We start from the raw sequence: 13,081 nt of genomic DNA, 5'->3' as shown, positions 1-13,081 counted from the left end.
TCATTTGGCTCCGAGCAGATTTAATTTCTGTTGCGGAAAAATTTGAAAGCTTCTTAGCGTGAGGTAAGGATTTTTCCTACACTTCTTTATATACTTTTACTTGATTATATAGAGCTTAGAGTTGTATATAATTTAATTAAAATTATTGAAAATTTTGTGATTTATTTGCTTAAAAGGAAAATTTTTAGAAAAATAAAGAGTTGATGCCCAAATTGCGAAAGTGTAAATTTAGAATATGTTCGTAAGGTTATGAAAGAGCTATGTTTTAAATTTGAACAAAAACGAACTTCGACTCGATCGGTTTTGAAATTTTTACCGGTTTGCGACTAGAAGAGCATTTTTAAGGAAAACAAATGAACTACGTTTAACTTTTGGGAATTTTGATCAAAATAGGATGTCATAGTTGAATAATGCTTGGAGAATGATTTTGGAAAGAAAATGATGTTTTCTTGGGATTAACGGTATTATTTTGCTTAATGTATCTGTTGAAATAAAATCGACACGGTTAGAAATGGACCTTGAGAGGTTACCGAACGTGATTGTGATATGAAAACTAATGTAGTTGTTCATATTTGATGAGATGTAGAATAGATTGTATTTATCGAAATTTTTAGAATTTAATTGTTTAAATATTTGTTTAGAAATATCTGTTTTGAGCTATGGGTGGAGGTTTGCCATGATGGTTGTAGAAATGCATGAGACTTAGGTAAATTGAACCACATTCCTCATTTGTTGGATTGAACATTGCATTACATTCATTTCATTGAAAATGTATCTGTTTTTTAGAAATGTTTGGAAATGTATCTGTTTGCGAAAAGATGAATATTTGGTGAATCTGGGTATGGAGTATGGACCCGTGCGATTAGGTGTCGAGCCTTCTAGTTTATTGGTAAAAATGACAATGGTAGTGTATTAGGGCCTACTTGCAGACACTCACCTAGAGATTCACAGAGCTTGTATTCATGTAACAAATATGGTTTAAAATGGAAATGACTTTATATCTGTTGTTGCATCTCAGTATTGTATGCTTTATAAAAAGAGAGATAAACTTTTTTATCATGAGTATGGCATGAGCATACTCCTCTTTAGTTTTGTCATGGTCCATATGTTGTGTAGTATATCTCTACTGGGCTGTGGTTCACCCTATAAGGGAAACCATTTCAGGTACAGGTGATATGCCTCCGCCAATGCATTGACTTGGGAGGACTCGGAGCTGAGGCTTCATTTTTGTTTTATGGTTATTTGTTGAATGTAAGTCTAAGGCTATATTTGCGTTGAGTTGAAACTCCATTTTGTGCAATTAAGAATGTTCTTAGATAAATTTGTAAGCCTGTAGGGCACTTTATTATCTGTTTGGTTTTCATTTCATACTTGTTGTAAAATGCATGCTTGGGATTGGAACTGGGAGCATTGAGATGTGAACAGTATGTATTTGGCATTTGAGATTTAATGGAAATGGATGCATGGAATAGTTAGCTATATATATGTGTTTGTCTATCAAGTGGGCTTTGTTGCATAAATAGATATACCCTGCCCAATTTTCAGGGCATTACATGGTTAATTTAGAATTTTATTTAAAAAATAATGTGTGTTTCTAATTAAATTTATTTGATAGATTTTGGATTTAAAAGGGATTTAGATCACAAATTTTTAATAAAATTTGAAGCATTTAGAATTACTAATTATTTCTCATCTTGCTGTTGAATTAACTCCTTAAATACTTTATTGGAATGTTTGATTGTGATATTAAAAGGAGATTTAAAAAAGAAAAAAAAAAATGGAAGAATTAGTCGGATCTCACATTTAGTTGGGTAAATTGTACTGACTTACCCTAAAGTTTAAACAACTTATAAGAATCTATCCTGTAATTTCAACTAACTAGTAAAATTTTGTTAAAAATATAAAGAATAATAGTAGTTTAATTTACATTTATTGAAATAGTAAACATATGGTTGCTAACAAGATCAACAAATGATTGAATTACAAAAATGCTAGAGGCCTCAAAAGTTTTACCAAAAGTTTTACCAAATGTCTCACATGGGTGTGGGACCCACATGGGACACCCATGTGAGACATTTGGTAAAACTTTTGGTAGAATATTTGGGATCTCTAGCATTACTCATTTAATTATTGCAGCAAATTTGCAGCCAACACAAGCTACAGCCAAAACAACAATCAATCCAACCCTCCCAAAAAAAAAAAAAAAAACAATTAATGATACAAAAAAATTTAAAAAGAGAATAAAATAATCTCTTATATTACCAAACAAACACAATATTTGAATGGATGGGATTGACTCCAGTTTACTGAATTTGTTACTTTTGCTCTACGAGTTGTTGAATTTGGAAGCGCTAAGCGTAAATCATTCATTACAAAAATAAAATAAAAATAGAGATTGATTTTAAAAATAAATCATCTATTTTTTAAAGACAGTGACATTGAAAATCAAATCAATTTAATTTTTTTCATAAATACAGAGTACTTATACGTTAAACAGCACAAATTAACAAAATAGAATATGTGAAAATCACCATAGATTGGATGCAATCCAATTAAAATGAACTGGAGAGAATCCCGACCTAGTATGAGTATTGTAATTTTATTTAGAATTAGGAGGTTACTATAAATAGTTATGTGGTTATTTGGTTTGATGAGGTGGTGGAGGGTAAGCGAAGTTGATTCTCTCTTTGTAATTTTGGAGCAGAGTTTCCTTGAGCCTCTTTGATGTCTTTTTTGAGCTGTTTCACAACCTTCTCGAACTTGTCGAAGTCTGATACGACGTCGTGGACGTGGCTATTGTCTTGCGACGTTGGTCGCCAAAGGAAGTCTTTTCGAATCTTAACAAACTCTTTCCAATGTGTTTGGGCTACTTGTTTGGGTTGATCGTCTAACAAGATGTGAATTATGGCCTACAATAAAATAATAATTAAAAAAAATACAAACATTGCATATGTAAATATTATGAGAAGTGTGCTAGTGTATATGTGTCATTTTGGAACCATAATAAAAAGTCACGTTTTTGGGCAAAATGTCCAAAAACGCAAGTGTCAAAAATGCAAGAAAATTGGTTTGGCAAGTGCTAAAAATGCAGGTGTAAAATTACAAATTAGGGCTTATGAAAAAAAATAAAAAAATAAATTTGTTATGTTGGGTAAAGGTATTTTGGTCATTTTAACTTGATTTGACACCATAAATAAATATTAAACTAAAAAGTAAAAAGTCAACTTTTTACCAACTTTCCAAAACACTTTTCAAAAAGTTAAAAAGCTGGATAAAAAATTAAAAATCAACTTTTTACTAACTTTCCAAAACATATATATATATATATATATATATATATATATAATGCAATGATTTTATCAGTTGAAAATTCAAGCACCAACGGTGCTTGATATTCTGGGGTTTTTGAAATAGCTTTTAAGTTTTTTCTATTTTTAGTGATTTTTTTTAAAATATTTTAAACAATTTTTTTTTTAATGTTTAGATGTACCTAAAAAGTAAAATATTTGTGGAAAAATAAAAGAAATGAAAATGTATTGCATTTTTTTATTGGGGCTTTTTTTTTAAGATCCCTGGCATTATGATTTTATAGTATAAAGGACATCAAATATTTTCATAATGTCTAAGATCCCTCAACAATATTTTCATAATATCTAAGGTCCCTCAACCTTGACCCAGAGAAATTTCAGTCCAGAGAAAATTGGTCCAGAGAAATTTTGGCCCAGAGAAATCTGGACCAAATTTCTCTGGAAAGTCTACAACAATTCTGCATTTCTCAGAATTTCTCTGGCCCAATTCTTCCTACAATTTCTCAACATTTTCTCTAATGCATTGGCTGAGTCCAGAGAAATTTTGTCAAATTCTCTTCAAATTTCTCTGATTTGCAAATTTCTTTAGTTTTCTCCCAGAATTTCTCTGGACTCCAAACCAGAGAAAAACAATACACACACAAACACATTAAATAGAGAAAGAGAGAGAGAGGTTAAACAAATGTTGATACCTAGAGAACAAATAGAAGAGACCCAACTAACCTGGAGACATGAAAGCAAATAGCACTCAAGAAAACAAATGGTCTTACTTTATTTATGGTTTGGTTGAGGAGACGATAGTGTAGTAAGTTTGGAGAAAAGCCAAGACAAGGAGACAAGTTGCAGAAGTGAAAATTCAGTTTAAAAACTAGAGAATTTCTCTAAACCAGAGAATTTCTCTGGTTTCAACCCAGAGAAAATTCAGTTTAAAAATCAGAGAATTTCTCTGGTTTCAACCCAGAGAAAATTCAGTTTAAAAACCAAAGAATTTCTCTAGTAGACCCAAATCTTCATTACATACTATTTTTGCTGAATCTTCCTCCAATCCAAGCTGCCTGGACAAATCCTCCAACAAACTTCTTCTCACGGATGGTTCGGGTTCTTTTTTACTGCTATCAACCTTTGATGGGAACGGGTCAGATTCAGTTCTAGATAGACTCACTCTCACTTTTTTCGACCAACCCTTTTTTTGGTTAGGCACTTGTTTTTCTAAACTACTTTGCTTATGTTGTTCTGCCTTGTGCAGATCTCTCTACTTTTCTTCCCAATAGCTGTCAGGTACCAAACTCAGAGGAGTTCTTGGAGAAGTAGAACCTGATGATAGGCTATGACCTCTCTTCTGGTGTGTATGTAAATGTTAGTAAATTGATTTTTCGGAGGATGTCTAGGTTCGGAATATGGAGATGGAAGACCAAGCTCAGAGAAATGACAGTTACATCGTCAACATCTTGGGTATCTTCAGCATCAACGTTGAATCATCATCATCATCACCGGTTGTCTCAGATACCGAATCGATCCTCGAATTGTCTTCTTCACATGGGTTCGTATCAGATTTAGCCGACGAGGACGAAGATGTCAGAGTCTTTGATCGGAGGAGTTCAAGCGCGGAGGTACAAATGGATGTTGGAGTCTGAGAATCGAGAAGTTTAGAGAGAGAGAGAGAGAGAGAGAGAGAGAGATGAGTTTTGATTTGGTAAGGTCAAATTTCTCTGTGATATGTTTAAGGACCTTAGACATCAAAAAATAATTTTGTGGATCTCTTCCATTACGAAAAGTGGGAGAGGGACCTAGACTAATTTTTCCTTTTTTATTTTTGTGTTTAATAATTTTTAAAAGCTTTTTCACAAATATTGTAATTTTTAAAACATATATAAAGTAGATTTAATAAGTACAAAAAAATGTTTAAAATACTATAAAAGGTTACTTAAAAAAACATGAAAATTCAAAATTCAAAAATTATTTTTAAAAACTCAAAACCAAAGATTTCACTTTGGTTTCCGTAATTTTAATTTTATCGATTTAAACTCTAAATTCAAATATATTTCAGCTTAGTGTATCTATCAATTACCATTAGCAATTTGGACAAAAAACGACACTAGCAATTTGGGCAAAAAACTACACTAGCAATTTGGGCAAAAAACTACACCTACAAAACTAGAGAATCAAAGTGAAATTGGAAAAAAAAAACTATAAAGATTACTGAGTACTTTATTAATTTTTCTTTGTTGTGTAAGAAGCCATTGAGTTGCTTTTTTTTCCAGTTTAAATTGCCAATGAATATTGACACATGGACCATATTGAAACACAAATAAAATTTGAGAGTGTATGATTTAAATTGATAAAATTAAATTTACAGAGACCAAAGTGAATTTAAACTAGAGTGATAAGCAGTGTAATTTATCCAAAAATATATTTTGTGACAAATATGTATATTTTCTCTCTCTTAATTTTTCTAATCTAACTAAAATAATTAAATTAACCCATTGTTTTACTTAATTTTTTTTGCTTTCTATTTTTTCTCTATCATTTTTTTTTAGTACTTTCAGTGTTTGGTGGCTGAAAAATGGAGATGGAGAATTGTTCTCACCTTGTAGAGCGGGCGCCTTGCATCAGTAATATGTTGATCTTCCAAGCAATTGCATTGTAAGGCCTTTTCAAAATCTCCCTACCCACAAAAAAAATAATAATAACATATAAATAAATAAATTAGTTTGGCCCCAAAATAGATGTGCTAGAAATCTAATATCTTCCAACAAGATCAATATTTCTTCTTTTTAAAGTCGATTATAAAAACTTAATTAGTAAGTGAATTAAAATATTATCAATTGAAAAAATATATTAAAAAAACTTAATTAATAATTTTACATCTTGAAAAAGTTTTTTTTTTTTTTAATTAAGAATTATTTGGGCCGCCTCTGAAGACAAGAATTATGCATTCAGCCTGGATTGATAAACGTAAAAGTGTATAAGGCTGTATTAAGATCATGAATTTGACTAGAGATTTTGAAAAGGAAATGACAAATGTGAGTGAAATATTAATAAAATATAGTTACATTTTACTTACAGTACATTTTATATTTTATATTTCAAATCTCTATTCAAATCATGATTCAAACACAACTTAAACAGTGAAAAAGTGAAGAAACAAAACAAACCTACCTTGTAAATGAGCATTTCAACAAGTAACATTTCAAACTCATAAGCTTCATGTGATTTTCCCTCTTTCCTAGCTTTCTTCACTGCCTCGTCCAGTTTCTTCACTGCCTTGTCTTCTTTTCCACTCATTTCCAGCTTTCCAGCACTCCTCTGCCACACAAAAAGCTCCATAGTTAATATTTGGGGCTCTTATCAATCAACCAGTTGTATTAATTAGATTTATTTTCTTAGAGATCTTGACTAATAAATTTATTAGTATATTCAAAAAAATAAGAGAGACTGATAATAAATTTAATAGAACTTAATGGATATTTTTGAGAATTTATTGATATTTTGTAAGACTTAACGGACTTAATTGATTATAAATTTATCAATACGATTTATTTCTCAAAAGTAGGACCTATTAATAATTTACGTTAATAGTTTTGACTCAAAAATTATTTTTGAGTTATTTATTTATTTATATTTGTCTTTAGTGAATTTGTTTTATATTTTAGTTCATTTTTTTACTTCTTAGATGCACCTAAAATGTAAAATATTTATAAAAACTCACTAAAGACAAAAAAAAAAAAAAAAAAAAAAAAGATAGCACATTTTCATTTTTTGTTTTTAGCAAACTTTTACCACAAATTATTTGTGACAGTAATAGTATTGTTGTTATAAAGTGAGTATTTGCAACGGAATCTCTGTGTCATCTGTCGCTTGGCTTTTTTGTGACTGAATTATTTGTAAAAGTCGTATATATAGGTGTTGTACAAAGTGAGTTTGCAATGGAATCTCGGCCATCTCAAAAAGATTTAGATATTTGCAATGGTAAATTAAATTGTCACAAAAAGCTTTTGCAACTCCAAATTTTTAGCCCTTTTACATCCGTACTATGATAATCAACCTTGACAATTTACTATGATCTACCATGTGTGAAAAACCAATAATTATTCTCAAAGTTCATATTATCAAAGGACATCACAGCTTAATCATCGACATAAAAACAATTTCATAGCCATTATAGAAAGATTACAAGCTCAGGAGGGTCTAACCTGTAGTTCCTTGAAATTGGGAAGTTCCCTATCAAGTAAATCATCAAATTGTTTCTCAACATTCTCCTCCCACAATGCCCCGTCTCCACGAGCATCATGATAATCAACTAGTCTGTGGACGGCCAATTCACCTCCATGAAGCACTCCCATGGACAAGGACCTTGTCAAAACACCAGGATTCCTGGATTTCCTTCTCCATGTACCGCTCATGAAAGCCCACGCAACGTATCCGATAACAAAGAGGATTGTAGGGACTACAACATCTAGTAGTGTAACATTTTTGGTCTTTGAAGTGACAAATTGAGAAATGTTGTCCATGTGGAGTTTTGTTGTGTTGAAGATGCAAGATAGAATAGGCATGGTTATCAATTTGCAATGTGTTTCTCTTGAAGGGTTTTTGTGATATAAATAGAGGAAGTGGAGTGGGGGTTTGTTGAATAAGATTAATTTCTTTTGATACCTAGCTTGCTATGGGGGTAAAGATATCTTTGAAAAGTGATTGTTAAGGTGGAAAAGAATTCTTGTTTCTTTTTCTATGTAGCTAGAATATTTGTTGCTTCCTTTTGAACTTGGGAAATTCTTTGTGGTTCAAGGCTTCAAGCAATTCCGTTTGTCAAAACTTATTTGCATTTTTTTTTATATAAAAAAAAAAAGCTTAGAAAAACATATCAAATTCAACTTCAACAAAAATTAGTTGTTTGAATTTATTTTGAGTCTTTTTAGTTAAAAAAAAGCAAAAAAATTGAAGACATAATTTGTTTTGCCAATTACCCTTTTTTTAAAAAAAAAAAATAGCTTAAAAAATCATATTAAACTCAAAATTAGTCATTTAAACTTATTTTTAGTTTTTTGATAAAAAAGCAAATAAGGTGAAAAGAAAATTAAAGAATTTTGTTAAATTCTCTTACTTTTCAAAGTACAACTGCTTAAGTACATAATTCAAATTTTAAACTGAATATTTTGGGAAGTGAGTTAAAAGTCACTTTTTAGCTTTTAACCCACTTCTTTATCTAACAAAAAAGTCAAAAAAAAATCAAAAAACAACTTTTAATCATCTTCCCAAAACACTTCTAAGGTGCAAATAAATTTTTTTCAAAAGTTTCAGCTTGAACTCTCAGTAAGGAAATTATAAATACACGACAAAAGTCATGTATCCTGTTGTAGGAGTAAATATTAGGTACAATAGTAATGCCACATAATCATATCATTAACCAATGAGAAATCTCACGTTGCAGTAGCAGAATTACATGGTTGGCTATTGTTAGAGAAAATGTACTTATCTAATTATGGTTGCGATTTTTTATTGACTAGCAACATTACGTAAAATAATATTACCGTTACACTCAATATTTGTTATAGTTATGGAGTATTTATGCAGAAGCATAATAGGAGCTAGCTTTACACCATGAGTTGCGTAAGCATAATAGGAGCTAGCTTAACATTTGTACTAGATATATAGGTCAAATTAATTCAAGTTGGAATATTTAGAAGAAAGCTATCTCAAGAACCAAAAAGTGAGTGTAGAAGCTTCAAATTGAATCAATGAGTTGTCGTTCCAAAAGCAAAATCCATTTTCAATGTGAAGTGAAAACATAAGACAACCATATGCCTAATTGTGAACTTCATTTGGTACATTCCTTCTTTTATTACATCTGATGATGCAGTTTTTTATGGTAGGACAGGTTGGACTGATCCATGCTCCTCAAGCCTAATGCCCGAATGGCCAAGCCCACCAGAGAACCTGCACAGAAGTTCAACGGGGAATGGGGAGTCCTCCAGCGAACCCTCCGATGAGCAATTTGGAGAGAAAGAGTGGAATATGTAGATAGGTTAGAGATAGAAAAGCTTAACCTTCTTTTTGTCTTCAACGTTTGCTTATATCATTTTGTAATCATTTCGTTGTCCCTTCCGACCTATCACCTTGGCCAAAAGTCTATGCTGTAGCTTACCTTGTTCAGGGTGAGGGCGTGCTATCCCGACAGAGAGGTATTGTCATAATAAATGCAACGAGGGGTTACATTAATGGCGATGTGCAGTGGCAATAACTTTGCAGATCTTTGTCTGCTGATGTGGCTTGCCCATTACCTACCACGTGTCTGAATATCATTGGTCCTTCATGCCATGTTGACTTCGAGATGGTGCTGGGCCTTATCAGTTGGGTTATGTATTGGGCCCTAAGTGGTAGGCTTGGGTTGTTCATAGTGGGTTATGGCCTTTATGGGCCTACCCACGTCAGTAGTCCCCCATTCCCAAGTGTAGCTTTAGTCCAACAAAGGGAATAATGAAAAAGATGGGGGTTGAAGGTCGAGGGGAAGGAATGACCGACTAGAAGTGGCCGAGTGGAGGGACCGACCGTGAGGAGAGTCGATCGCAAAGGGTGACCGAGTGGAGGGACCGATCATAAGGAAGGCCGACCGCAAAGGGTAGCCGAGTAGAGGGATCGACCATGAGGAGGGCAGACCGCGAAGGGTGACCGAGTGGAGGGACCGTTCATGAGGAGGGCCGACCGCGAAGGGTGAGGTGACGGGGTGCGGGGCTCGAGAGGCGGCGCGTCACGTGATGACTTGAAGTGGAAAAGACAGGATAGGGGAAGGGGCAGTGAATCGTGGTTGTACACGTGGCAGCATCTCGTGGTGACGGAGGTTAGGCGTTGGGCTAGAAGTGAAACGATAGGTCATTATAGAGTGTTGAAAGGACAATTTTGGTGGTGTTTTGAAAAGTTTTCAAACTGGCGAAATTTAATAGAGACCCTTGGAATATAGGCAAACCTTGGGCCTTTGGGATTATTTGCTTTACCTATCTTTGTGCAAAACATCAAAACATTCCAAGCGTAAACTCCTTCGTTGCTAACGATACGCCCCTACAACACTTCTTGAATTTTCTTGCGCCTACATCTAAAGCTATTCGAAGATATACGAGAGAGATGACACAAGAGGAAGCAACCTCCGCAAGGGTTTATCCCCTAGGGGATGATGACGCGGTTGACTTGGCGGAACAATATAAGAGGGAGAGGTAAGTGGAGAAGTCAGGGGAGCCGGCGGGTTTACCTCGTCCGTTGACAATGATAGCGGCTCCGAAGCCAATTAGCCAGGTTGAGCCAGATCACTGGCATACGAAGGCCGACAAGTCAACTGTTACGGCAGAAGAGTTGGAGGGTATGCGGAAAAAATACCAGGTGCCTGAAGAAATAGAGTTAATGTTACCGACAGCAACGGAGAGGCCATTCGATGTCCGGCCGGGGGAGTTTGCCCTCTACGAGGAGGCATTGAAGGGAGGGTTGAGGTTGCCGCTTCTACAAGTGGTAGTGGATGTCCTCAACCGACTGGAAGTGGTGCCAGGCCAACTAATGCCCAACGCATGGAAGATTGTACTGGCCTGTGCAAGTGCGTGGCCAAAGGCGAACGAGGGGGCGGCCATGACGGTGGACGAGTTTTTGCTTGCTATAAGGCCTCAGGCTAGCAAGAAACTTGGGTCACTTTGTAGGCGGCGGCAGGAAGGGGTTTGGTGGCGGGGTTGTCGTCATCAATTAAGAGATGGAGGTCGCGGTAGTTCTATGTATCCGCGAACGGCGGAGTTGGAGTACGCACGGTGTGGAGAGTACCCACCAAGTCTATAGAGCCCAAGCTGGGGGTGGCCGCGGAGGAGAGGGTGAAGAAGGTGAAGGCATGGAGGGAGAAGGAGGGCATCAGATGGGATGACCTCGTTCAGCCGTCAGCTTTGTTTGCCGCAGGATTGGGCCCTCAGCCGACCGGTGGGGATCTGGCACCGGCCGAGCTTGAGGCGAAAAGGAAAGCGCAAGAGGCGGAGGACCGAACCATTTTTTCCAATGCCAATAAGTTCAAAGAAGCGCAGTTAGGCCCGTCACCAAAATCGATCACGAGGGAAAGAATTCGACCGCGCCCCAAGCCGCTGGGGTAAAAAGGCTTGGGCAATTTTGAGCCACGACCGCCCCCCGTTGATCCAGTGAAGGAAAGGGCAAACAAGGAGGGGGAGGTCTTGAAGAAGAAGAAGAAGAGGAGGGTTGCCCCTGAGGGGGCCTCAGATGCGCCTGGATCAAAGAAGGCCAGGGTGGGTGGTGAGGGTACTCCGATGGCGGAGAAGAGAGGGGAGAAAGGTGTAAAGGCTACTCCAGAGATGGTGGTTGCCCAAAGGCGCGGGGGGAGAAGAGTCAAGGGGTCCCAGAGGAAGAAAGGTACATAAGCGCCCTCGACCCCAAGATGCAATTAGAGAGTGGGTCAGCTGACCCTAAGGAAGTGATGGAGCAGCAGGCCAAGGGGGGCCCTGCGCCCCAAGGAGAAGGGGCTAGACTGACGACTGTTATCTACCACGCTCGCGCAGTGTCTGGGCGACTGGAAGGAGAAGAAGGCCCAGCCAGGGCAGTTGCAGATCGCCTTGTGGGGATTATGGACGAGGCAGCCGTGCGCTCGGTGGCCAGGTTCAATGAGGCTGAGCTGCTAAGGGGGTTGTGCTCTGCCCAAATGGAGGTAACCACCTTAGCAGGGGCTCTGCTGAGAAAGGAGGCAGCTGCGAAGGGTGGCAGCTGCGAAGGTCAAGTCGAAGGAGGCTAAGGCCCAACTTGCAAGTTTCAAGAAAGAGAGTGCAAGTTGGAAGAAGGCTGCGTGAGGCGCGTATGCCAGGGGTTGACAGGAGGCTGAGAAGGTGAAAAAAATGAAAGTGTTGGCGATCGTTCAGTGTAATGTTGCTGCTCGAGCCCATGCTGAGCTGCTTGCGGTCAAGTTGGAGCTAAAGGACAAACGCCGCAAGGTAGTGTCACTCGAGTTCCAGCTGGCTGGCCAGCAGAAGAAGCTGGGGGATGCTCAGAATGCCTGCACGGTCGCCACCGAGCGGTTTGAAGAGGCTATGATCAACAATGAAGAACTGCGTGCCCAGCAGATCAAAGAGAATGATGAAGCAGACGTGAAAATTGCTAGGCTGCAGAAGGAGCTGGCGGATGAGCGTGCTAGGGCAATGGAAGAGAAGGCAAGATTGTAGAAGGAGTTGGAGGAAGAAAAAACCAAGGCAACCTCTGAAAGGACAGCATACCCCGATCTGTGCGTTGCAGCAGTAGAGCAATTCAAGGGGTCTGTTGACTTCCAGTTGGCGATCGACGCCGCGTTCGCCAACAACTTGGCAAGGGAGATGTTTGGGGGGGCGGGCCCGTCGAGAACGACTGCTGGAGGCAGGGCTGAAGCAGAAGTTATTGACAACTTCCAACGGTCGGACTTCTACAAACATGAAATGGCTGAGTTCTGGGACAGTGGATGGAAGATATTCAAGCAGAAGGCATAAGAACTGTTCCCAGACTTGGACCTTAGCGGTTTAAGGATTGATGAAGACGACGTGGCTCAGACCCCCCTAGATGAGGGCGTTGAAGAAGAAGACCTTGTGTCAAGTGATGAGGAGTAACTGGTGTGAACAAAACCTGTGCTTAGGGTTTGTTTTGTGTTTTTGTTTTTTTTTTTTTTTTTGCTTGTGAATGACTGTAAGAAACTTATGTACAAGTTTGTGAATAAATAAATTTTGAGCCTTGTTTTCATGCTACTGCTTTTGTTTGCGCATCTGAAATGAATGAGAAAGGCG

General features: G+C 37.2%; 1 protein-coding gene across 1 annotated transcript; it reads right to left on the bottom strand.

Annotated features, from left to right (window-relative positions):
- Positions 1–2,438: 2,438 nt before the first annotated feature.
- LOC145798522 (uncharacterized) lies at positions 2,439–12,868 on the bottom strand. Its single transcript, XM_082886412.1, has 4 exons — positions 7,502–12,868; positions 6,468–6,614; positions 5,896–5,973; positions 2,439–2,909 (listed from the first exon to the last, which is right to left on the bottom strand). Exons 1-4 carry the CDS (start codon positions 7,859–7,861, stop codon positions 2,631–2,633), a joined length of 864 nt encoding a protein of 287 aa, XP_082742538.1. The 5' UTR covers positions 7,862–12,868; the 3' UTR covers positions 2,439–2,630.
- Between the last annotated feature and the right edge of the window lie 213 nt (positions 12,869–13,081).

Source organism: Camellia sinensis, chromosome 9 (assembly GCF_055761805.1).
Source record: "Camellia sinensis isolate YWXY chromosome 9, ASM5576180v1, whole genome shotgun sequence".
In the NCBI taxonomy this organism is placed as follows: domain Eukaryota; kingdom Viridiplantae; phylum Streptophyta; class Magnoliopsida; order Ericales; family Theaceae; genus Camellia; species Camellia sinensis.
The sequence above is the reverse complement of the archived record's forward strand: the minus strand, read 5'-3'. Positions and strand labels throughout refer to the sequence as shown.

What these genes read in the sequence shown, in the direction of transcription:
- LOC145798522 (XM_082886412.1), bottom strand. Translation starts at nt 7,861, where the DNA reads ATGCCTATTCTATCTTGCATCTTCAACACAACAAAACTCCACATGGAC. An exon ending in CCAATTTCAAGGAACTACAG is followed by an intron (nt 6,615 to 7,501) that starts GTTAGACCCTCC and finishes TTTGTGTGGCAG; the next exon opens with AGGAGTGCTGGAAAGCTGGA. An exon ending in TTGAAATGCTCATTTACAAG is followed by an intron (nt 5,974 to 6,467) that starts GTAGGTTTGTTT and finishes TTTTGTGGGTAG; the next exon opens with GGAGATTTTGAAAAGGCCTT.